This window comes from Hyperolius riggenbachi, chromosome 12, assembly GCF_040937935.1.
Source record: "Hyperolius riggenbachi isolate aHypRig1 chromosome 12, aHypRig1.pri, whole genome shotgun sequence".
Classification (NCBI taxonomy): Eukaryota; Metazoa; Chordata; class Amphibia; order Anura; family Hyperoliidae; genus Hyperolius; species Hyperolius riggenbachi.
Genome location: NC_090657.1, coordinates 9,610,973 through 9,637,449, shown reverse-complemented (window position 1 = coordinate 9,637,449; position 26,477 = coordinate 9,610,973). Strand labels below are relative to the sequence as shown.

The 26,477-nt window shown below is 48.2% G+C and overlaps 1 protein-coding gene and 1 pseudogene across 3 annotated transcripts in view; both read left to right on the top strand.

Moving 5' to 3' along the window:
• Positions 1-436: 436 nt before the first annotated feature.
• LOC137540896 (zinc finger protein 182-like) lies at positions 437-1,426 on the top strand (annotated as a pseudogene).
• Positions 1,427-8,726: 7,300 nt separating this feature from the next.
• Positions 8,727-26,477, top strand: part of ACOX1 (acyl-CoA oxidase 1) — an 82,984-nt gene continuing 65,233 nt past the window's right edge. For 2 of the 3 annotated variants that reach the window (XM_068263772.1, XM_068263771.1), the window contains exons 1-2: positions 8,727-8,943; positions 20,279-20,438. In XM_068263772.1, coding sequence (XP_068119873.1) covers positions 8,835-8,943; positions 20,279-20,438 — 269 coding nt within the window. In that variant the 5' untranslated portion in view covers positions 8,727-8,834. The remainder of the gene's footprint in view (positions 8,944-20,278; positions 20,439-26,477) is intronic. The other variant, XM_068263770.1, reaches the window with a different exon arrangement.

Here is a 26,477-nt window from a genome sequence, read left to right as displayed (position 1 = left end):
TGGATTGATTGATGTGATTGTTTCTGTGACATTGGATCTTATGAGTGGGTCGCTGTGTTTTTGTTTTATTTCTTGGTTTTATCTTTTTATCTATTGAGTTTGTGTCTGATCTGGTCTTTATTATCTGTAACTGCTACGGCAACACACGACTGCTGACAGGACAATGACTGTTCTCTGTTATTATTTCTCCAACAGATTATGGTACAGACGATAATGGTGCGCACTACATTTACCAGCAGGAAACTCCATTGGAGAAAATATACACAGCAGACATCACCATGAGGACAAATCACCACATCACTCCAATCCTGAGGAATCTTCTGATAGATCCTATCCTGTTAGCTCACATACCCATCCTTTCTTATCTTCTGAGTGTGGGAAATGTTAGTGTTTGAAAACTGGTCTACGTACACATCACAGAACTCACACAGGATAGCGTCCTTTCTCATGTGCAAAGTGTGGGAAATGCTTCAGTCAGAAATCTGATCTTGTTAGAAATCTAAGAAATCACACAAGAAAGTGTTCTTATCCATGTTCCGAATGCGGAAAATGTTCCCGCGTCAAATCAAATGTTATTAAACATCAGAGAAGTCACACAGGAGAGCGTCCACATTCATGTCCAGAGTGTGGGAAATATTTCATGCAGAAAGGTAGTCTTATACATCAGAGAAGTCACACAGGAGAACGTCCACATTCATGTCCAGAGTGTGGGAAATGTGTCACGCAGAAAGGTAGTCTTCTTATACATCAGAGAAGTCACACAGGAAAGCGTCCACATTCATGTCCAGAGTGTGGGAAATGTTTCACGCAGAAAGGTAGTCTTCTTATACATCCGAGAAGTCACACAGGAGAGCGTCCACATTCATGTCCAGAGTGTGGGAAATGTTTCACGTAGAAAGGTAGTCTTATTATACATCAGAGAAGTCACACAGGAGAGCGTCCACATTCATGTCCAGAGTGTGGGAAATGTTTCACGCAGAAAGGTAGTTTTATTATACATCAGAGAAGTCACACAGGAGAGCGTCCACATTCATGTCCAGAGTGTGGGAAATGTTTCACGCAGAAAGGTAGTCTTATTATACATCCAAGAAGTCACACAGGAGAGCGTCCACATTCATGTCCAGAGTGTGGGAAATGTTTCACGCAGAAAGGTAGTCTTATACATCAGAGAAGTCACACAGGAGAGTGTCCACATTCATGTCCAGAGTGTGGGAAATGTTTCACGCAGAAAGGTAGTCTTATTATACATCCGAGAAGTCACACAGGAGAACATCCTTTTACATGTTCTGAATGTGGGAAATGTTTCATTCGTAAATGTATTTTTCTTAGACATCACAAAGGAGAGCGTCCTTATTCATGTCCAGAGTGTGGGAAATGTTTCAGCCAGAAAGGTAATCTTACTACACCTCAGAAAAAGCATGGGTGAGCGTCCTTTTACATGTTCTGAATGTGTGAAATGGTTGTCAGAAATTTGTTTTTCTTAGACCTCACAGGAGACACAAAGGAGAGCGTCCTTATTTGTGTGCAGAGTGTGGGAAATGTTTCAGTCAGAAAGCTAGTTTTATTAAACTTCAGAGAAGTCACACAGGAAAGCCATGTCAGGAGGAAAGTTACAGTCAGGCAGCTTATGAAGCTATGGGGAAACAAGCACAAGTCTCCTGGAAGCACATATTATTAGAGCAGCAGCAGTGACATGGCCTCACAGTGCTGGAACTACACTATAGATGTCACCTGCTCTACATTCAGGACTTTCTCCAAACTGGGGAATCGCCCTAACCTCTCATTTCTTGCTGATCATCTCAGAGTACATATGCTAGAAGATTACTGGGGAAGACTAGAGTTATTAGTTACCTGGTCACATTGTTTCCAGTAATCTTCCAGGACAAGTGCCCCCCCAGGCTTGCCTGGTCACCTGCTAGGAGTCAGACTGTATGCCCATATGACTGACATATAACCCAACTCATTGTTTACAGCGGCGGAGCGCATATGGAGAGCGTGTCCGCCACTCATCCAAAGGGAGCTGAGCGCCATGCACTCCAGTGATGGCAGAGACAGGCCGAGACCCAGAGGCTTGCGCCTCAGTGTGGGTCTCGGCGTTCCGCCACCATGAGCAGCCAGTGGATCCTACACCCCCGAGGACTGGAGCTCCACACCTGTGCTTTAGGCAGTGTTAACATTTGTCAAATTGTATGCATGTTTCTGCATGCAAATTTGCCTATTCAACATTACAGTGAACATTACATATTTACTTTATTGTTCACATTGCAGCGCTGTTTTCATTCATTCGCCCAACTATGGTACTCATCATACCTAAATGATCTGTCTTGTTTTTGCTTTGTTTTTTAGAACCAAATTAGGGTTTTTGTGTGTATTTTCTATGCATTTTAAAGGGGTGAAATTGAAGAATGAAAATGTCTTCATTAAACAATGCTATTGTAGATAAAACTCACACATGTTGTTTGCCCATTTGTCCTGGTTATCACAACATTTAGGTTATGTTACTAGTACAATGACATTATTGTATTTAGAAATAAAGGTGTATTTGTTTTCCATGTTGTGTTTTTCTCCCTCGTTGTAATCTATTAATAATTACAAACCCCTATTTGCAAAAACAACAGTAATACACCCTCATGGCAACATATTTCAAAAGCAAGGTAACAATAATTGATGACCTATACTTTTATTTATTTTTTTGGGATGTAGGAATGAGTTTTTCCCTATCTATTTCTTATATGACAGGGGTCCGAGCTGAAAGACACATCAACATTTATTCCACACCTCATTTTGATTACATTAAGTCACCTATACGTCATTTGATTTGATGCACAGGATTCCATTATTTTCAGGCCGGTTTCACACTGTATTTTGGTGTCAGCGGTGCGGCACGCCCACCGCACCACCAAAAACAGGCCTTCAGGAAATACCGCGTTACTATGCGGTATTCCCCTTTTGGCTTCTGGCCAAACAGGAAGTACAGTGCGGTGTTGGGGAAGGTAGCAGGCACCTCATGGGAAGGGTAGGTGGCACAGTATGGTTTAGGAGGAGGGTAGCAGGCACCTCATGGGAGGGTAGGTGGCACAGTATGGTTTAGGAGGAGGGTAGCAGGCACCTCATGGGAGGGTAGGTGGCTCAGTATGGTGTAGGGGAGAGGGTAGGTGGCACAGGATGGTGTACGGGGAGGATAGCTCTCCTTGGTGGTCTTGTGGCTCCCCTCCCCTTGCTCTTCCTGTTGGTCCCCCTTTACACTTCCACTGATATGCCTGGGGGTTATGAGTATTAATTAGTATTTATATAATGCTGACATCTTCCACAACGCTTAAATAGAACATAGTCTTGTTACTAATGACTTCAAAAAGGTTTGGAACCACGGACATAGATGGTTGAAGTGTTTTTATTTAAAAAAAACAACAACATTAGTAATAAAAAACAAAACAAAAACAAACACGAACATCTTGGCAAACAAATTGGCCATGGTTAAGGCAACCATATATCTAGCGATGATGAGCCGACCAAAATACAAATCTCTCTGTAACCGAATTCGATTAGTAATCTGATTAGAGAGAGATTGATCAGCTGGCCATACACTGAGGCCGATCATCAATTTCATGCTGAAATGCCATTGTAACATTGCTGAAATTGATCACGAATTGGCCTTGTGACACTGCATCTGGCCACCTCGCTTGTGATACTATACAGTGTTCTCCCCAGGGCCAATTAGGTGGGCGGGCCGCCCGGCTGTTTTGAAATCCCGCCCGGCTGCTGGGTCGCCTGTTCCAGGCTCAAATATGTCCTGGGTCAGAAGCCGGACATCCCGGCTGCCTCCAATAAGGTTCGCGTTCCGCCCACTGGGCGGGTGTGTTGTGCTAAAGCTGCCAATCCAGCCGCCATGTCTTTAGGATGCGCCGCTGGTGGGGGATGCCGGGAGTTGTAGGGTCTTCTCTGTGAATTTCTATCGCCGAGCCGAATACAAAACTTAATCTCCCAGGATACTCTGTGCGGCGAAAGTGCAGTTCCCTCCCTAGGCAGCAGCTTCAAGTTGCTCTACGCTGCCGGTGACCCCTCCGGGATTCACTCTGCCGTCTACCGCACAGACCAGGGAGAGAGGAAGAGAGAGGATGAGCACAGACAGCAGGGAGAGAGGGAGAGAGAGGATGAGCACAGACCAGGGATAGAGGAAGAGAGAGGATGAGCATAGACAGCAGGGCGAGCGATGGCCAGACAAAGCAGCAGAATATTATAGAGGGAGTGCCTGGACACTGGTGACAGCCTGAGCCGGGAGATGCCCCGTCACTGACACACACTGAGACTCAGATGCTGCTGCTGTTCACTAGCAGGGGATGGGATTACCAGCCGAAAACCTTTGGACAGATGGGAGTACCAGGATGCCAGATAGTGGAGACTGAACTATCTGGTGAGTGACTGCTGGAGGGGTCAGTGGTGTGGTGGTGCTGCTGGAGTGGTCAGTGGTGTGGTGGTGCTGTTGGAGGGGTCAGTGGTGTGGTGGTGCTGTTGGAGGGGTCAGTGGTGTGGTGGTGCTGTTGGAGGGGTCAGTGGTGTGGTGGTGCTGTTGGAGGGGTCAGTGGTGTGGTGGTGCTGTTGGAGGGGTCAGTGGTGTGATGATGCTGCTGGAGGGGTCAGTGGTGTGGTGGTGATGCTGGAGAGGTCAGTGGTGTGGTGGTGAAGCTGGAGAGGTCAGTGGTGTGGTGGTGAAGCTGGAGGGGTCAGTGATGTGGTGCTGCTGGAGGGGTCAGTGGTGTGGTGATGCTAGAGGGGTCAGTGGTGTGGTGGTGCTGCTGGAGGGGTCAGTGGTGTGGTGGTGCTGCTGGAGGGGTCAGTGGTGTGGTGGTGCTGTTGGAGGGGTCAGTGGTGTGGTGGTGCTGTTGGAGGGGTCAGTGGTGTGATGATGCTGCTGGAGGGGTCAGTGGTGTGGTGGTGAAGCTGGAGGGGTCAGTGGTGTGGTGGTGAAGCTGGAGGGGTCAGTGGTGTGGTGATGCTGGAGGGGTCAGTGGTGTGGTGGTGATGCTGGAGGGGTCAGTGGTGGTGTGGTGGTGGTGCTGGAGGGGTCAGTGGTGTGGTGGTGCTGCTGGAGGGGTCAGTGGTGTGGTGATGCTGCTGGAGGGGTCAGTGGTGTGGTGCTGCCAGAGGGGTCAGTGTGGTGGTGCTGCTGGAGGGGTCAGTGGTGGTGTGGTGGTGCTGCTGGAGGGGTCAGTGATGTGGTGCTGCTGGAGGGGTCAGTGGTGTGGTGGTGCTGCTTCCGGAGGGGTCAGTGGTGTGGTGCTGCTGGAGGGGTCAGTGGTGTGGTGGTGCTGCTGGAGGAGTCAGTGGTGTGGTGATGCTGCTGGAGGGGTCAGTGGTGTGGTGATGCTGCTGCCGGAGGGGTCAGTGGTGTGGTGATGCTGCTGCCGGAGGGGTCAGTGGTGTGGTGGTGATGCTGGAGGGGTCAGTGGTGTGATGCTGCTGGAGGGGTCAGTGGTGTGGTGATGCTGGAGGGGTCAGTGGTGTGGTGATGCTGCTGGAGGGGTCAGTGGTGTGGTGATGCTGGAGGGGTCAGTGGTGTGGTGATGCTGGAGGGGTCAGTGGGTGTGGTGATGCTGCTGCCGGAGGGGTCAGTGGTGTGGTGGTGATGCTGGAGGGGTCAGTGGTGTGGTGAAGCTGGAGGGGTCAGTGGTGTGGTGGTGATGCTGGAGGGGTCAGTGGTGTGGTGGTGATGCTGGAGGGGTCAGTGGTGTGGTGATGCTGCTGGAGGGGTCAGTGGTGTGGTGGTGAAGCTGGAGGGGTCAGTGGTGTGGTGGTGCTGTTGGAGGGGTCAGTGGTGTGGTGATGCTGGAGGGGGTCAGTGGTGTGGTGAAGCTGGAGGGGTCAGTGGTGTGGTGGTGAAGCTGGAGGGGTCAGTGGTGTGGTGGTGATGCTGGAGGGGTCAGTGGTGTGGTGATGCTGCTGGAGGGGTCAGTGGTGTGGTGGTAATGCTGGAGGGGTCAGTGGTGTGGTGGTGAAGCTGGAGGGGTCAGTGGTGTGGTGGTGAAGCTGGAGGGGTCAGTGGTGTGGTGGTGCTGTTGGAGGGGTCAGTGGTGTGGTGGTGCTGTTGGAGGGGTCAGTGGTGTGGTGATGCTGGAGGGGTCAGTGGTGTGGTGATGCTGCTGCCGGAGGGGTCAGTGGTGTGGTGGTGATGCTGGTGGGGTCAGTGGTGTGGTGAAGCTGGAGGGGTCAGTGGTGTGGTGGTGATGCTGGAGGGGTCAGTGGTGTGGTGATGCTGCTGGAGGGGTCAGTGGTGTGGTGGTGATGCTGGAGGGGTCAGTGGTGTGGTGATGCTGCTGGAGGGGTCAGTGGTGTGGTGATGCTGCTGGAGGGGTCAGTGGTGTGGTGGTGAAGCTGGAGGGGTCAGTGGTGTGGTGATGCTGCTGGAGTGGTCAGTGGTGTGGTGGTGCTGCTCAGGGTGTCTATCTATCTGAGGTGCCATTTGGTAACGGTTGTTGCATTTTATGTGTCAGAGGCAACGGTTGGTGTATTTATTATCTGATGGTCATAGTGGCTGCATTTGTTGATTTGGGGCTACTGTTGCAGCATTTCGCATTTTGGGAGCTCAGGATTACATCATTACATTTGTTAGCTCCACCCACTGATGTCCTGGCTATGCCCAATTTTTTTTTTCACGCATAAGGCATCGCCCCCAGCCTCACCACCCGGCTTCTTTTTCATGCCACCTGGCTGGAAAAAAATTCTGGGGAGAACACTGCTATATCCCGGTTCTGGAGGTGTGTTTAGCTTCTAAGGGCAACAATGGTTAATTTGCATATATTCAGCAGTGATGCATTGGGAGACATCTCAAGCTCACTCCAACCTGAATTATCGCAAATTCTTTCTGTTTTAGGAAAGCAAACTTTTGTATATATTAGTAAGTACTCTGGGAGCTAGTGATGGGTCGTTTGCGAACGAGCCGGCTCTTTGCTGCAAACGACAAGAGCCAGTTCTCCGTTTTCAAAGAGCCGATGCCTCAGCCGCCTCACACAGCTCTTGATTTCCTGTGTAATAAAGGGCGCTGAGGCATGCTGGGAGATGTAGTCCTCCTCTTGCAGCTTGTAGGAGTGTATGGGGCGGAGCAGAGCAGTAGCAGGAGGGATTGCACCAGTCAGAGAATTAGTCTGGAGTTGTCATGGAGACGGGGGCGGGGCTTTTACTCCGAATCGATTCTGAGTGGTGTCTAGTGATATTTAATGAAGAGCCGATTCAGAGCCGGTGTTCCAACTAACTAGCATACATTGACAGAATAGCATACATTTAAAGTGATATACCCCTTGTTAGTAGAATCAGTGTCCCCTTGCCCGCTCGGACAACTTTTTATTCTAACTCTATGTCCACTTGGATAGTGGAGATTGCACATCAGCACACAGGCAGCTAACTGCGGTTGAAAAGGTTAATGCTGCTGATGGGTATTATGGGGTTAATGTCTGCCCTGCATGACTTTGCACATGCTCAGTAGCATTTGTATGCTATTCTGTCGGGTATGCTAAAATGTTGGAACAACGGTGTAATGTCTGATTGCGCTGCCCGGAAGCTCCCTTGCACACTGAGTAGCACGCATGCGCAGTGTGAAGTTAATGATGCTGCTGGAGGTAAAATACTAAATATCTCCGCTCCCACACCTCTTACACTCCCCAAATTTTCAGGGTAGGGAGAGGACCCCCCCGAACGACCTCTATGCTAAATTGCAGCCCCCGAGACCCGCTGGTTCAGGAGATAGATTAGAGAAATCTGTCTCGGGAACCAGCTGGTCTCGGGAGCTGCAATTTAGCATAGAGGTCGTTCGGGGGGTCCCCTCCCTACCCTGAAAATTTGGGGAGTGTAAGAGGTGTGGGAGCGGAGATATTTAGTATTTTACCTCCAGCAGCATCAATCTATAGGAAATGTGGCCGGACAGTCTCCTACTGCGCATGCGGGGCAGCGCAAATCCACAGGCAGCGTAATCAGACACAACAACGGCTCCTTTAATGGGATTCAGAAATTCCCATCACTACTGGGAGCAACACCTACCAGACAGTTAGTAAACTCTTAGCAAAAAGCAAATCCCTTGACAGTCATGCTCCTCCTCCTCCTCCAGCAGCAGCTCACGCCCACATACACGCTCCTCATATCTAATGACAAATGACTTCACATGCCTTCAAATCCAGCGCGGTGACCTACAGAGCAGCCATTTTGTTGTAGCCCGTGACCCGACCTATCACAAGACGCGCTCTACATTCCATCACGCGCTCTGTGATTGGTGCGTGGGAGATTCTGCGCCGCCCACCTAGGTCATGTGACTGTTAGGACAGGCTTGTCACCGCCAAAAGAGGTCATGTGACTGCTAGGACAGGCTTGTCACCGCCCACAGAGGTCATGTGACTGCTGCGGAATAGCACAGGCTTGTCACCGCCCACAGAGGTCATGTAACTGCTAGGACAGGCTTGTCACCGCCCACAGAGGTCATGTGACTGCTAGGACAGGCTTGTCCCTGCCCACAGAGGTCATGTGACTGCTAGGACAGGCTTGTCCCTGCCCACAGAGGTCATGTGACTGCAAGGACAGGCTTGTCACCGCCCACAGAGGTCATGTGACTGCTAGGACAGGCTTGTCACCGCCCACAGAGGTCATGTGACTGTTAGGACAGGTTTGTCACCGCCCACAGAGGTCATGTGACTGCGAGGACAGGCTTGTCCCCGCCCACATAGGTCATGTGACTGCTAGGACAGGCTTGTCCCCGCCCACAGAGGTCATGTGACTGCTAGGACAGGCTTGTCACCTGAAATAAGGGGGAGAGGTCGGGCTGCTGCTGCCAGTGCGGAGGTGACAGCTGAGCCATGAATCCAGACCTGAGCAGGGAGAGGGCCGCCGCCTTCTTCAGCCCGGAGAGCATCACTCACATCCTGGATGGCAGCCCTGAGAGGACCCGCAGGAGGAGGGAGATTGGTGGGAACTATTCTTTATGCAGTTCTGTCTGTTTCTGGTTAATCACGTTCTGTAAGCCTCACTCATTAGAATTGCATAATTATAATAATAATCAAATTAATTGTGGCCATACATGGAACCAGGGGCGTAGCAATAGGGGTTGCAGGGGTAGCGACCGCATCGGGGCCAGAGGGGCCCTCCCTCAACTACATTATTACCTCTCTATTGGTCCTGTGCTCATTATAATCACTTCTATAGATACTTTGAATAGTAGTAATCACTTACAAACTGCTCCCCATTCCCTTCTTGCACCTCTGACACTGTAGTTGCCATTGGCAGGTTTTGGTGTGCTGTATCAATTGTTATGTATAAAGTGCTTAGGGGGCCCCATTGTAAAACTTGCATCGGGGCCCACAGCTCCTTAGCTACGCCACTGCATGGAACAATTTTTTTTTCATCCAATCCTACCATTTCTATGTAATATAAGGGGACTGCCTCAATTATCATTTCAGTATATTCACTAAATTTACCCTTCTACTACTTAAAAAGTGTAAGATTGGATAAAAAATTGTACCATGTATGGGCACCATTAGAAGAATATGGAAGCTGCCATCTTAATTTCTTTTTTTAAAATTCTTGTTAGTGGATTAGTTGATGTGCTGGAGGCTGAGTGCAGAAACACGGTTTGACCCATATATGGTAAGGAGTGGAGCAGGGGCGTAGCAATAGGGGGTGCAGAGGTAGCAACTGCATTGGGGCCCTTGGGCCAGAGGGGCCCTGAAGGGCCCTCCCTCAACTACAGTATTAGCTCTCTATTGGTCCTGTGATCATAATGATAATCACTTCTATAGATACTTGGAATAGTGGTAATCATTAACACATTGTTCCCCATCCCCTTCTTGCTCCTCTGACACTGTAGTTGCCATTGGCAGGGATTGCTATGTATAGAGTGCTTGGGGGTAATCATTACCAAGCTGCTCCCCATCCCCTTCTTGCTCCTCTGACACTGTAGTTGCCATTGGCAGGGATTGCTATGTATAGAGTGCTTGGGGGTAATCAGTAACAAGCTGCTCCCCATCCCCTTCTTGCTCCTCTGACACTGTAGTTGCCATTGGCAGGGATTGCTATGTATAGAGTGCTTGGGGGTAATCAGTAACAAGCTGCTCCCCATCCCCTTCTTGCACCTCTGACACTGTAGTTGCCATTGGCAGGGATTGCTATGTATAGAGTGCTTGGGGGTAATCAGTAACAAGCTGCTCCCCATCCCCTTCTTGCACCTCTGACACTGTAGTTGCCATTGGCAGGGATTGCTATGTATAGAGTGCTTGGGGGGTAATCAGTAACAAACTGCTCCCCATCCCCTTCTTGCTCCTCTGACACTGTAGTTGCCATTGGCAGGGATTGTTATGTATAGAGTGCTTGGGGGTAATCAGTAACAAGCTGCTCCCCATCCCCTTCTTGCACCTCTGACACTGTAGTTGCCATTGGCAGGGATTGCTATGTATAGAGTGCTGGGGGGTAATCAGTAACAAGCTGTTTCCCATCCCCTTCTTGTACCTCTGACACTGTAGTTGCCATTGGCAGGGATTGCTATGTATAGAGTGCTTGGGGGTAATCATTACCAAGCTGCTCCCCATCCCCTTCTTGCTCCTCTGACACTGTAGTTGCCATTGGCAGGGATTGCTATGTATAGAGTGCTTGGGGGTAATCAGTAACAAGCTGCTCCCCATCCCCTTCTTGCTCCTCTGACACTGTAGTTGCCATTGGCAGGGATTGCTATGTATAGAGTGCTTGGGGGTAATCAGTAACAAGCTGCTCCCCATCCCCTTCTTGCTCCTCTGACACTGTAGTTGCCATTGGCAGGGATTGCTATGTATAGAGTGCTTGGGGGTAATCAGTAACAAGCTGCTCCCCATCCCCTTCTTGCTCCTCTGACACTGTAGTTGCCATTGGCAGGGATTGCTATGTATAGAGTGCTTAGGGGTAATCAGTAACAAGCTGCTCCCCATCCCCTTCTTGCACCTCTGACACTGTAGTTGCCATTGGCAGGGATTGCTATGTATAGAGTGCTTGCGGGTAATCAGTAACAAGCTGCTCCCCATCCCCTTCTTGCTCATCTGACACTGTAGTTGCCATTGGCAGATTTTGGTGCACCATATCAATTGTTATGTATAGAGCGCTTGGGGGGCCCCATTGTAAAACTTGCATCGTGGCCCACAGCTCCTTAGCGGTGCCACTGGGGTGGAGAATTTAAAAAAATGTCTCTTTACTTTTTAAAAAATCTGATTTTTTTTTCCCCATACCCTAAATTGGCAATCTTCAGCTCTTTTTGTTTGAGTAGATTATCAGATTGGCAGTTATGATCATTCCTTTTTGCTGAAAGAAGTTACCTTGATTACTACTTATTAACCTCCTGAGCGATAATCCCGAGCTGAGCTCGGGGTATATCGCGCAGGAGGATTTCTCAGGCCCTGGTGGGCCGATTTGCATAATTTTTTTTTTTTGTTACACGCAGCTAGCACTTTGCTAGCTGCGTGTAACTTCCGATCGCCGCCGATCCGCCGCCGCTCGCCGTGCCGTGCAGCCCCCCCCCCTACCGACCCCTTGCGCAGCCTGGCCAATCAGTGCCAGGCAGCGCTGAGGGGTGGATCGGGACTCCCTCTGACGTCACGACGTCCATGACGTCGGTGACGTCATCCCGCCCCGTCGCCATGGCGACCGGGGAAGCCCAGCAGGAAATCCCGTTCTGAACGGGATTTCCTGCTTACTCTGATCGCCGAAGGCGATCGGAGTGGGTGGGGGGATGCCGCTGCGCTGCGGCTATCATGTAGCGAGCCCTGGGCTCGCTACATGATTTAAAAAATAAAAAAATTTAAAAAATAGTGCTGCGCCACCTCCTGGGCGATATAATTGTATCGCCCAGAGGGTTAAAGGATACCAGAGGTGACATGAGGCCTGAAACCCACTACAAATTGCTATCGCCAATCGCTAGCGTTTTGTATGAGCGTTTTGTAAGCAATTTTATGAGCGTTTTCTGGTGATTTTGGTAGCGATTTTATAAAAAGTTAAGCAGTTTGCCAGTGGTTGTGCAGGGATTAGCGGTTTTAATGCTGATTGGTCCTTGTGCAGTAATTTTAAAACGCTAGCAAAATCATTATTTGTAGGTTTTGACAAGCGATTACGCCAGCATTTATATGCTTTACATTGCAGAAACGCGAAAAGCTAAAAATGCTGCATGTCCTGCGTTTGCGAATTTGCTCATCGCAACCGCTCCAGTGGAATTTGGCCCATTCATTAACATTAGCCGAGCGTTTAGGGAAATCGCTAGCGGTTTGAATGGCTCCCTAAACACTGACAAAATCGTTCTAGTAGGTTCCAGCCCTAATGCAGTGTTTCTCAAACCTGTCCTTGTGGGTAGGTACACACTAGGCAGAATCACATATAGTTTTCTGTAGCACATAGTGGAAAACACATATACGATTCAGCTTAGGGTGTTCGGTGCATGGTTTGCTGGCAACCTCACCTATGAACAGGTGTGGTAATTAGTGTCTCAGCTAGGTGGATTTCATGTAGCGAAGACACTAATTATGCCACCTGTGCAAAGGAGAGGTTAGCTGCACAACATGCACTGTTGGGGAGTCACGAGGACAGGTTTGAGAAACGCTTACTTAACCTTTTTGGCGGTAACCCCGTGTGTGACACGGGGTAAGCCGCCGGAGGGTGCCGCTCAGGCCCTGCTGGGCCGATTTACATAATTTTTTTTTTTTTGCTGGACGCAGCTAGCACCCCGATCGCCGCCGCGCGCCCGATCGCCGCTATCCGGTGCGGCGCGCGGGCCCCCCCCAGACCCCGAGCGCTGCCTGGCCAATCAGTGCCATGCAGCGCCGAGGGGTGGATCGGGTCTCCCAATGACGTCCTGACGTCGGTGACGTCATCCCGCCCCGTCGCCATGGCAACGGGGGAAGCCCTCCATTAAATCCCGTTCTTTGAACGGGATTTCCTGATCGGTGATCGCCGAAGGCGATCGAAGCGGGCGGGGGGATGCCGCTGAGCAGCGGCTATCATGTAGCGAGCCCTCGGCTCGCTACATGATTAAAAAAAAAATTATTTTTTTTTAAAAACTGCTGCGCTTCCCCCTGGCGGTATTTTTCATACCGCCAAGGGGGTTAATGTATGGACAGCAGTCCACATTACCCCCCCCCCCCCCCCCACTTGCCTTGTAAAAGTCCCAGTACTTCTCACTAGTTTGTACACTATTACACAAGCGCTGACCCGGTGGCATGCGTCCTTGATTGCACTCTGGTGGACTGGAGTGCTCTGTACAAAGCCGTGAATGGGGCATGAAACTGCTGCCCGTACATGTCTGCTCCTCCTGTTTCTGCAAATTAAGTCACCTCGGGCATTCTTTAGATGCCAATTTGTGGACCAAGGTGGCAAATGGGAAGTTTTAAAAAAACAGTTCTCCATTGCTGCCTATTGGATAGTCTATAAAGTGGCAATTTCAGATTCTTCAAGCAGCTGTTTCAAAATCCGTTTTATTTCGCCAAGTACAGCAGAGCTATACTCGGAATTGTTTTTGGTACACATGGCATACATAGTATAGGAGGACAGATGCACAACACATACAACTTAACAATTAATGCAAATTACGAATTGCAGTAGTGGTATAGATATGTCCTTCTTAAAGTGAACCTTAAGTCTATGAAAAAAAATGAGATTTACTCACCTGGGGCTTCCCTCAGCCCCCTGCAGCTGATCGGTGCCCTCGCAGCCCCGCTCCGATGCTCCAGGACATGCCGGCGAACACTTCCCATTTGGCCGTTCCCAGCCATAATATCGCCCCCTATGCTGCTATTGCGGCCAGGAGGCGGGGCTGCGAGGATACCGATCAGCTGCAGGGGGCTGAGGGAAGCCCCAGGTGAGTAAATCATTTTTTTCATAGACTTAGAGACACTGAAGCGAAAAAAAAATTATGATAATATGATTTGAATGTGTAGTACAGCTAAGAACATTAAGATCAGATACATCAGTCTAATTGTTTCCAGTACAGGAAGAGTTAAGGAACTCCAGTTGTTATCGCTAGGCAAAAAAGCCATTGATCTCTACGACTTGTCGTGGAGAGGGCTGTCTTCTGACTTTTATTATCTCAACTGTTCCTGAACTATTTACTTTTTCTCTGCCAGAGGAGAGGTCATTAGTTCACAGACTGCTCTGAAAGAATCATTTTTAAATGCTGAGTGTTGTGTAATCTGCACATATTAAAAGTTTATCCAAGATGGCGCCGCACCGGTAGCCACGGCCACAGGGCTCCGGCCTCTTTTTCTCCTGTCCCTCTCTTTCTTATATGTTTTACCCCCTAACCCTCCTTAATCTATAGAGGAGGATGCGGGGAACAGAGGCAGAGACACGGACTGGCTCACGGAGGCTCTCACCTACTGGATGGCCGGCTGCGGGCTGCCAGCTGATCGCGCGGTGAGCTGATCAGCCATGTGCTCCCCCACTGCCATCTCAGGGCTGCTGCGGGTGGCGAGATCGAGGAGGACGCCGGCGGCTGCATGACCTCTCAGCCACACTTCCCTCCCGGCCCCTCACCACGTGGGGCTACTTCGGCGCTGCTGCCCAGGGACACCAGAGGCCACAGCAGCGGAGGGAGACCGCCCAAACACCGCGGCCCACGGGAGAGGCCCCTCACCACGTGGGGCTACTTCGGCGCTGCTGCCCAGGGACACCAGAGGCCACAGCAGCGGAGGGAGACCGCCCAAACACCGCGGCCCACGGGAGAGGCCCCTCACCACGTGGGGCTACTTCGGCGCTGCTGCCCAGGGACACCAGAGGCCACAGCAGCGGAGGGAGACCGCCCAAACACCGCGGCCCACGGGAGAGGCCACACAGGATCCCATCTGGCAGGGCCACCAGCAGTGCTGCTCCGTCTGCTGCGGGTGAGTGCCCGCGGGAGAGGCCACACAGGATCCCCTGCCATCCGGCAGGGCCACCCAAAGTGCTGGGGGTGAAGGCCCACAGGAGAGGCCACACAGGATCCCCCCCCCCCCCCCCTGTGCCCATGGGGAGGCCATCCACAGTGCTGCTGCGGGTGAGGTCTGCAGCCACAGACGAGGTACGCTGCCCCTGTCCACCACTTCTGCCCAGCCAGGGTGCCCCCGGCCCTATGTCCACCAATTGCTGCCCAGCCGAGGTGTCCCCCGGCCTCATGTCCACCCTGCCGCCCAGCCCCAGGCCCCACATCCATCACTGCTGCCCAGCATGAGTGCCCCCGGGCACCACAGGGCCCCCACTGTGTCTGTGCCCTCAGTACCCAGCCGTGCGGACTTGTAATTAGAAGCGCTACTCCTGGTTCGAGTGAACTCTGCTGTCCACCTCCATCACGATGCTCCGCTGCTTCTGCTTTCTCTCTACTTTCCGTGGACAATCGATTGCACCTGTCTTGTTGGGAGTGTGTCGCTGTGTAGCGTCCAGTGCCGAAGATGGCAGCGCTCAGATCAGCTCTCAGGCTGCTCCTCCAGTCCCACTCTTTTCTGTTCCTGCGATCAGTGTATGCTTTGCTATGTTTGTATTACGTTAACTGTATGTGTATGCTGTAATGCCCTTGTTTTTGCTTTTTATATTTGTTCTGCTTTTATTGTTTATACGTATGCGTATGTACCATGCTTAACTGTATACGATGCTCTGCTTCATTGTATGCACAAGCTGTTAATGTTGTCCTATGTATGCTTGTCCCATGTCTACGTATGTACCATGCTTAACCACATGCTACTTTCTTGTTCTTTCTTTTCATCAACGACCCTGTATGTGCCAAAACCAATTCCGGGTACAACCCACCGTTGTACTTGGTGAAAAAATTCTGATTCTGATTCTATTATAGAATTATGCAATGTTAGAAAAACACTATATGCCTGAAAATAAAAATATGAGAATATTTTCTTTGCTGCTAATCTTCTAATAATTATTCATAGTACACAACCAATTCACAATATCATATATTTTTCGCTTCAGTGTCTTTAAAGGGAAGGTTCAGGGCGGGGTTGAAAAAAAATAAAAATACATATCCACTTACCTGGGGCATCCTCCAGCCCGTGGCAGGCAGGAGGTGCCCTCGCCGCTGCTCCAGAGGCTCCCGGTCATCTCCGGTACCCGGCCAGGCCGGCTGCCAGGTCGGGCTCTTCTGCGCTCCAATCTGCGCCTCACGGGGGCGCGCTGATGTCAACGGACGTCGTCCGGGCTGAACTGCGCATGCGCAGTACAGCCCGGATGACGTCAGCGCGCCCACGTGGGACGCAGAAGAGCCTGTCGTTGGAGCGCAGAAGAGCCTGGCCAGGTCGGGTCGGCCACCGGGAGCCTGCGGAGCGGCGGCGAGGGCACCTCCTGCTTGCCACGGGCTGGAGGAAGCCCCAGGTAAGTGGATATGTATTTTTATTTTTTTCAACCCCTCCCTGAACCTTCCCTTTAAGGATCACTTTAAATAACAGTCCCAGATCATCAGTTCATCAGTTAGTGAGTGAGACCCTCTGTGCGGGTACAGTCCAATAACACTAATACTGATAGTAGTAGGGATAACAATGATGGTGATATCAATGACAGTGAACCCCCAACCGGACCATGGGCAGTGAGAACCAGGGTGGGCAGCGGCAGGAGCAGGCTGACCGGCCCCGCTAGGGCATGCTAGCAGGTGGGCCTAGGGGGAAGGTTGGTGTTAAGCAGCCGAACCATTTGGGGGAAGGTGTTCTCCCGCCTGGTGGTTTTGGATGGTAAGGTCCTGTAGCGGCTGCCCAACGGGAGGAGCTCAAAGTAGTGTCTGCCTGGGTGGGAGGGGTCACGGGAGATCATGGTGGCTCTCTTCATCATCCTAGCGGAGTGGAGGAGATCAAGAGGTGGAAGAGGAGACCCGATGATCTTCTCTGCGTCAGTTATGACTCTCTGCAGTTTGTGTTTGCCGCTGGCCGTTGCCCCTGCGTACCAGACAATGACTGAGGAGCAGAGGATGGATTCTATGGTGGCAGTGTAGAAGCTGGTTAGCAGTTTCCGGGGCATGCCGAAGCGCTTCAGCTAGCGCAGGAAGAACAGCCTCTGCTGGGATTTCTTCTGAACTTTGGTGGTGTTTTGCCCCCATTTCAGGTTGTTCGTGAGAGTCGTTCCGAGGAACCGTACAGATGACACCCTAGAGACTTCGGTTCCCCGATGAGGACAGGTGGGAGGGTTCCTCCTGAAGTCTACGACTAGTTCAACCGTCTTAGCTGCGTTGAGTACAAGATTGTTGTCTATGCAACAGTTTCAGACGACCCTGGCTTGTAGTATGTTCAAAAGGGTTCAGTTGTGGTTTGTTTCACATTACTTGCTATTCCTTCCACTTTAACGAGGGACCGTAACCTAGAATTGAACTGCATCCCAATCAGTAGCTGATACTGATACCCCCTTTCCCATGAGAAACCTTTTCCTTTTCTCATATGGATCATTGGGGGGAGGGGGTCTGATATTGTGGTGAAACCCCTCCTACAGTGTGATGTCAGGACCATGGTTCTGACCTCACAATGTGGGAGCCTTTTGCATTGGGGCAAATAACAGCTGTTTCCAACTGCCACAAAAGCAAGGAGCATCTCCTTCCAATGACATCACCTGCCAGCAGTAAAAATGTCACCATGTAATACATGTCAGAATGTAAATCAGGGAGAGGAAAGATTTTACAATGAGCAAACACTGACTAAATCATTTATACATAATTACTGTAAAAATGAAGCCCTTTTATTACATTATTTTCACTGGAGTTCCTCTTTAACCAAAAGTCCGAAACAGGCTGTCTACATGTGGGTTTGATATGGCTGTGTAAAACTTAAAGCTATAGGCTTGCTATACACCAGCTGTTCTGGATGCTTGCTTCTTAGCGGCTGCAGCACACGGCAGTAATATTTCTATGAATATTTATGCAGGTGCAGTACCAGCCTCCACTCTGAGCAGTATTTGTTCTGTCGACTATTTCTGCCAGAGCCCGAGGGGAAGCTGGTACTGCGCAGAAGTGCAGATGTAAATATTATTGCCATGTGCTGTTCCAGGGAGTCAGTGCAGGAACGAGAAGGCACAGAAGAAGCCTCATTAGGATGCAGAGGTGTCCCCTCCCAAAGTAAGTATGCCCCTGGGCATACTTCAGGTTTTTTTTATAGTTGCAACACTAAGGGAAAGTAGCATCACAGTGTCAACAAAGTGTATTGATAAACTGTATTGTGGAAGTAATTTTAACCTCCTCTTTGATACATAGTTTGAATAAAAGAGAAGTTTTCACCGGGTCATATCAGAATATAAGGGACAACCTCTCTATTCCATATCGGCAGGAAATAGAAAAGCATATTGACATTTCCTACAGGCTATAGATATGCTATTTCTTTCATAATAGAAAACATTATACCGCTCAGGATAAATACCATTTGTAAGACACTACAGGCCAAATATGTTGTCCGCTGCAGTCTTTACATTTGGTTGCAGGGTTTTGCATTATAAGCTGACCAGAGTATAAGCCGACGCCCCCAACCTGTTACGCGGTGCATCGGCTGCGATCGTCCCCAACACGCAGCTAGCAAAGTGCTAGCTGCGTGTTTAAAAAAAAAAAAAGAAATTATGAAAATCGGCCCACCAGGGCCAGAGCAATTCAGCGCGGTGGTCATGGATGAGCTGAGCTCGTCCATACCGCTATGCTGGAACTACAAGTCCCACAATGCATTTGCCTTTATGAATCATGCCTGTGGCTGTCAGACTCCTGCAATGTATTGTGGGACTTGTAGTTCCTTAACAGCCCTCAAGGAGACCCTTTTGTCCTCCAGCCTAGTCACCTCCTCTCACTCTCACATCCAAGACTTCTCACGGGCTGTCCCTCTCCTTTGGAACTCTCTCCCTCAGCCGGTTCGTCATGCCACGAGTCTGGAAATGTTCAAACGTGCTCTAAAAACACACCTGTTCAGACAAGCCTATAATTAGCTATAGGCAGCACTGAAGGCACACTGGCTCACCCACTAACCCCTGTGCTTCCTTTCCTATTGTTTCCTCCCCACTACCCTCTAGATTGTAAGCTCGTAAGGGCATGCTCCTCCCCTAATGTCTCCTCCCACTACCCTCTAGATTGTAAGCTCGCAAGGGCAGGGACCTCTTCCTAGTGTTTCTCATACTGCTGTAATTTTAACATATGCACATGTATCAACTACATATCAACGCGTACGTTAAAAAGGGGCGATGGGAAAAAAGGGCGCCGGGTTTTTAACGATAAGCATGGATTACGTTTAAAAATGTATTTCGTTTAAAAGTAATGTTTTTAAACGTTATAAATCATTAAATAATGTGCATTAAATCGGCAATTGTAAAAACGTTAATCTTTCGTTTAAATAGTGAAACGTATAATAACGTTTAAAAAAAAAATTACTAAGTAACCCTCCCTGTACCTACCCCTAACCCCTAGACTCCCCTGTTGATGCCTAAACCTAAGACCCCCCCTGTTGGTGCCTAAACCTAAGACCCCCCCTGTTGGTGCCTAAACCTAAGACCCCCCCTGTTGGTGCCTAAACCTAAGACCCCCCTGGTGGTGCCTAAACCTAAGACCCCCCTGGTGGTGCCTAAACCTAAGACCCCCCTGTTGGTGCCTAAACCTAAGACCCCCCTGTTGGTGCCTAAACCTAAGACCCCCCTGTTGGTGCCTAAACCTAAGACCCCCCTGTTATTTTTTTCGTTTAAAAATAATGTAAAAAAAGAAAAAAAAGTAATGTTTTCCGTTTAAAAATAATGTTTGGGAAAAATATTGTACTGGTTTTCGTTTAAAAATAATATTTAAACATGTATAAATCATTAAATAATGTGTAATCATGAGAAACAGTAATAAAACATTAAGTCTCCGGGCGCCGCTTTTAAAACGTTAATTTTCTCCGGCGCCCTTTTTTCCTACCGGGCGCCCATTAAACGATATTTATTATAGAAGTGAATGGCGGCGCCCGATTTGTCCACTAGCCTCAGGCGCCCGAATTTACTGTTTCCCATATCAACTATGTATGTATTTGTATTTCTACTATTCAATGACTGTACAGTGTCTTGTATTTTTTATGTATATATTTTCCCCATTATTTGTTTGTACTATGTACAGCGCTACGGAAAATGTTGGCGCTATATAAATATAATAATAATAATAATAATAATAGCTGTAGAGTCAAGTTTGCAGATCGCTGCTCTAGTGAGAGTTGGAAGATGAGTATGCCTGACTTGACTGCATTACTTTACAAAACTTCTAAACGCAGCCAATGCCTGTACAGTGTAGTGTGTTGTGCTCAGTGGCTGGGCTTCATGTACTCATTCTGTCTTCGTGGTTTTGCAGAGAACCTTGTGATCAATGATCCAGACTTCCAGAATGAAGACCCCAATTTCCTGTCGCGCAGCGAGCGCTATGAGCTGGCTGTTAAGAAGAGCGCTCTGATGGTTCAGAAGATGAGACAGCATGGCATCTCGGACCCCGAGGAGATCTATTGGTATAAGAGGTACGTGGGTGCCAAACATAAAGTATTTATTTTCTGAATACGGAAATTGAAGGCTACATTTAGTTTTGTTTCTAAACTCAGCTGTATTATTATTTATAATACTGTCTACAGATACTTCCTGTTTATTTTACCTTTTTTTATATATGTATATCAAAAAGATACATATTACAAGCTTTTTCCCATTTTCTGATGATCAACATGGATAATCATTGCATTAGAGAGCTTCTTCATCATCAAGGTCTTAGAATTCTCCTAGATAACAATGTGAGGCTGCACATGTCCCAAAATTGTGTTTTATGTGAGCTGAACACAAACTATAGCAGCCAGTTCATTTTAAAACAAATTTCCAGGAATTGGCTAATTAAAGCTCTTGTGCTTAAAGGGGCGATATGGTGAAACATTTTAAAATTGAAAAACCATATGTACTCTTGTCCCAGAGTAAATGCACTGCAATGTTTTACTTTTTGTGTAGCTGTCACAATAGGTATTAAAATTAGAAAGCTCTAAACCTCTTACGGCCAGGTTTTAGATTAGTCCATCTTTTCATGAGGGATTCTCAAAATTTAAGGACCAGGCGCTTTTTGCATGATCTGTGCGGCGGCGATCAGACCCCCTCTTCCCTGCTGGGGGTCTGATCCATAGCAGCGCCGTATGATGTAAACATCAGGGATTTCTTCCCCGCGTGTTTACATTTAGCCTGTGAGCCACGATCGGCGGCTCGCAGACTGTTCACGGTGACACCCTCCTGGAACTGACATGGAACGGCCGCTCGTACGAGCGGCTGGTTCCATGTAAAACCTATTGGCGTTAGATGGTCGTTAAGTGGTTAATTGTTTCAAAAAGCACTCCCTAGACAGGATCTATACAATGACGACAGACAGGTTGCTTATTCATGTTGGACTACACCCCCTCCATGTAAGGATTTTTTTTTAAAAATTAAACAAATTCTTATAATTCCCCATGAGAAGATGGATTAGTTCAAAACCTGTCAGTAAGACGTTCAGAATTGGTTGAACGTAATGCCTACTGTAAGTGACAACTACATCGAAATAAAAAAAAAAAAAAGATTGCATTTACTGTTATTGCTGCTAGTAGTTATGACAGGACAGCTAAGGAAATCGGTGAGGGACAATCCATTCCATCCATAGATTACATTTATACAGGTAGGATTTTATGGAATTAACCTCCCTAGCGGTATGGACAGAAATGTCCGTTCAAAAAAACATGCTGTGAACAGTATAAACATGCATACACATCAATACTCTCCTGCACTGTATACTAGACCCTTGCTTGACACATTTTGGCAAGTTACAGGAAAAAAAAGTTTTAAAAATAAATGTTATCACTGTTTGCACAGAAATCCTGGGGAAATTGAACGCTGGGAAGGTTAAGAGATCCTTTTTCTAGGTGGTCTGTGGTGGTGATTTTTATGTACATATGTGATTATACATATACATATTATATTATATAATTTTTTTTTTTTTTCAGATTGTGTCTTTATTTTGGTACATACAAAACAACATGAGGAAGAGCCATAATTGGGTTTAAAACAAGCTTGTGTCATTGCCTACTGACTTTCTCCCCCCCCCCCCCTACAAATACAGTAACCACTGCTTCCAATCTTTGTCTTAAAGTAGGAATGTCAGCTATAAAATCAAATTCCATTTATCTACTGCTCTGTTTATTATGTAGTCTACATCCTGACCCTGAATTTCAAGTACTCCAGTGTAATGCTGCAGGTATCCTGTAATGACCGGAAGAAAGTTGTAAGAAACCTTTCTTCCGGCACCAGCGGCTCACTAGTAAGAGCTGCAAACACTACTCATCACAGCACACAGCATAGGAGATAGACTTTCTTAGGCATCTTCAAGTTCCAAGTTGTTTATTCAGTAAACAGATATACAGATACAGTTTGTCATATCTTAGCCAAGCAGATTCTTCTTTAAAGGACTTCCGAGGCCAAAATCCGGGCCCAAAACATAAAAAAAGTTAGCTACCTTCATGGCTTTGTAAGGCACGGAGGACGCCGTCCGCGCCCTCCGTGCCGTTCCGCCTGGTCCCCTCTGGTGAATAGCCCCCCGAAAGGCTGCGACCCCACGGTCCGGGTCGGCATCTTCTGCCCCTATAAAGATGGCCGCCGGAGCTGGCCACGGCTGCGCAGTCCGCATAGCCGCTACTGCGGCTGCGCAGCTCTAGGGCCAACCCTCCGATCTACGCTGCCTGTTACGTGATCGGGGGGTTGGCCCTAGAGCTGCGCAGCCGCAGTAGCGGCTATGCAGACTGCGCAGCCGAGGCCAGCTCCGGCGGCCATCTTTATAGGGGCAGAAGATGCCGACCCGGACCGTGGGGTCGCAGCCTTTCGGGGGGCTATTCACCAGAGGGGACCAGGCGGAACGGCACGGAGGGCGCGGACGGCGTCCTCCGTGCCTTACAAAGCCATGAAGGTAGCTAACTTTTTTTATGTTTTGGGCCCGGATTTTGGCCTCGGAAGTCCTTTAAGTCCCTTTGCGTTACAAGCTCTTGACTAACATTCCTCCTGAATGTTAGTCAGGTTATCTTCTTTCTATTCTAAGTTACGTCTAAACTAAGTATATACAGCATACATTATATCAGCTTACATAAAGAAAAGTAGTTAGGGTTCCAGTCAGCAGATAGAAACCAAGAAAGTAAGAGTGGGCTCCGTTGGCCCATCCTGCCCTTTAATACTGACTAGGAAAGAGTTAAATGTGACCTCATCCGAGCTCTCCCCCAAAACCGACTATTGGCTCAGACCCCTCGTGGGGTCATAATACCCACCTACTCGATTAATATTCTATGATCCCTTTCCCTTACATACAGGAATGTTCTCTGTTTATTAAATATTGGCCTCTGTTTTCTTCTTTGCAGTCTGAAAGTCTGTACATTTGAACAGATAGCGTCCCTGTCCTTCGGACGAGGACAATCTGCTTCTGGTAAAAGTCTTCATAATTTCTCTCCGAGAAATTATGCTTAAAGAGACCCTGTGCAAATCAAGCCTTTCAACTAACTCAGTTCAAATAACTGAGGCCTACATATAATACTATGCAGTGTATGCATTCTGATCAGAGCTTATGTATTGAATTGCAATGTGCACATTAGGTTAGATGGACCTTAGATATGTGAAGTATGCATACTTTGGAATTTGTGCCGACTGATCTGGCTCAAAGCATCAAAATCTTATCTTTTAAAGAGATAAAGCCATATAAACAGATTTCAATTCAAAGTGACATAAAGACAGCATTGTACTTTGCTCCCCTGCACTAGAGTTTATAGTGAGACTCTTTCATCACTGAATTATTCTAGCAAATCAAGATCTCTGACTTACCCGCATATACTCGCATATAAGCTGACCTGTGTATAAGCCGAGATACCCACTTTTTCCTCAGAAACCAGGAAAAATGTGAGTTGTGTATAAGCCCCCTCCCCAGTGTAGCCCCCCTCCCCATAGCCAGTTGTGCTCCAAGGATCATACAGCTGTGTCTCAAGATACCACTAGATGGCGTCATAGATATGAGACACAGCAATTGCTACACAAGAAGATTGCCCGATTATTGCACTGCTGACACGTTGCTTGCATGCTCCGCTCCACAAGCCAGGGGACACCGGTAGTCTTGAGCAGCGCTTTGCTGCTTGTTCTGCTTAATGAGGTCCTGCAGAGCGGCGCAGGGAGAATTTTCATAGTTTCCTGTACTGGACGCTGGACTGGCTTCTCCTCTTCGTCCAGTCCGGCAGGCTATATAGAGCGGAGCAGACCAGACCGTGTATATTCAGACGTTAGGGCTCTAGTGCATAGTTTAGCATCTCTTTAGAATACAAGGTGTGTATTTGCTTCTAGGGGGCTCTGCACGTCTCTGTTGGTAGTCATTTCAGATGCGGCCTGATTATAGGATGCTCTGTCATCTCTCCCCTGTTCAAGTAGAAACCGGCCATTTTTTGGTGGCTTTTGTGGTGATGGGGGGATAAAATCTTTTTGTACATTGGCTTGGTACTCACAATATTGATTCTTTAGTTATATGCAAAGCAAAATTTTTAAGCTTATCTGAGAAATGTATCCCATAAGATTGAATAGTTGCATAATGGTTTACAGCAGTGGTGCCCAACCTTTTTTTTTTTTTTTTTTTTTTTTTTTGCCCAAGGGCTGCACTTCATATTAAGATAAATTTTGCGGGCTGGAACACATACATACAAAATTTAAATGTAAATCTTTAACATTTTTCTAGTAAGGCCTCTTTACCACAGACTGTTGAGCTGTGTGCTCAGCGAGCAGTTACCAGGCAGCAGTGAGCAGTCGCCAGGCAGCAGTGAGCAGTCGCCAGGCAGCAGTGAGCAGTCGCCAGGCAGCAGTGAGCAGTCGCCAGGCAGCAGTGAGCAGTCGCCAGGCAGCAGTGAGCAGTCGCCAGGCAGCAGTGAGCAGTCGCCAGGCAGCAGGGTGCAGTCGCCAGGCAGCAGGGTGCAGTCGCCAGGCAGCAGGGTGCAGTCGCCAGGCAGCAGGGTGCAGTCGCCAGGAAGCCGCGAGCAGTCAAGCATTTACGATTTAGATTTGATGCCCACTTTCTGGGTTACCTGGGTGTACCTGGGTGATCCCTCGGGTGATCCCCCGCCCAGCACAAGTTCTGTGTGAGCTGAGGGTAGCTGAGGCCTACTATTCAGCAGAAGCGGGTGAAGGTCTTTAGACTTTATCTGCAATGCAATGCAGTGTACTCATACTGGAAGTTTACTTTTTAAAAGGCTGCTTTCTCCTCCTCCCTCTCTGTGTTGTCACGTAGCCTTGTTGTGCAAACTTCCAATGACTGAACTGTGCACACACTGCCCTTCTGTTCTCTCTTACCGACTATAAATGCCTTCACCTGTAACCTGCTAGATCAGACTCTGTGTCTGTTTACTGCCATCTGCATCACTGTTACTGATATGGCCGTGTGCCCATAACTACATGGTACAAAGTCCTGCAGGACTCCTCCAAGCCACGGCCAGAGGGCAAAGATCTGCATGATAAAGTATGAGATCTACGTCTGCTACAGAATTTATTATTAAAGCTATAGTGGAAATGCAAGATATTTGTCCTACAGATTGCAAGAGTCAATTCAAATTTGATCCATTAACTAGTTAATTGAAACTGTGGCAGTAGTAGCAGCATATGTCAGCTAAATCTAACTGTGTTTTTGCCGATGTCACTGTACTATTGTGGGCATTCTATTGTACAGTGGGAGTCAGTGGACCATGGACTACATCTGTGGTTGCCAGTTTGCAGTGTGACAGGAGGGGGCGGAGTTCCAGTAGGAGGAGGTTTACTACATCAGAATATTACTGTAACAAGATTCTACTGTATATACAGTGGGATGCGAATGTTTGGGCAACCTTATTAATCGTCATGATTTTCCTTTATAAATCGTTGGTTGTTACGATAAAAAAATTAAAGGGAACCTAAACTGAGTAAAATAATTTTAATATAAATACATGATGTAGCTGCAAATGAATATTACATACTAACCTCACCGTCAGTTCCTCTCAGAGGCTCACCATTTTCTTCTTAAGGTGAACCCTACCAGTTCTGACAATGTTTTGTCAGAACTTACCATAAATATACCAGTTGCTGTCAGTTATATATCAGCAGCTGTCAGTTACAGCTGAATGTGCAAGGTAATGTCCATGTTTCCCTATGGCTCAAGTGGGTGATATTACAGTTTAACAGTGTGCTGACCAGGAATCCAATTTGAGTTCCAATAATTCTAAAGGTTTTGGAATCAATAAAATGACCAGACTCTCATTGGAACCTACAGGAAGCGTTCAGGCTGTGATTTATGCAAAAGGAGGATCTACAAAACATTGATTTCATTTCTTTTTTGTGGTGCCCAAATGTATGCACCTGCCTAATTTTGTTTAAACAATTACAGTGAGTTGCAAAAGTATACGGCCCCCTTGAAGTTTTCCACATTTTGTCACATTACTGCCACAAACCTGCATCAATTTTATTGGAATTCCACGTGAAAGACCAATACAAAGTGGTGTACATGTGAGAAGTGG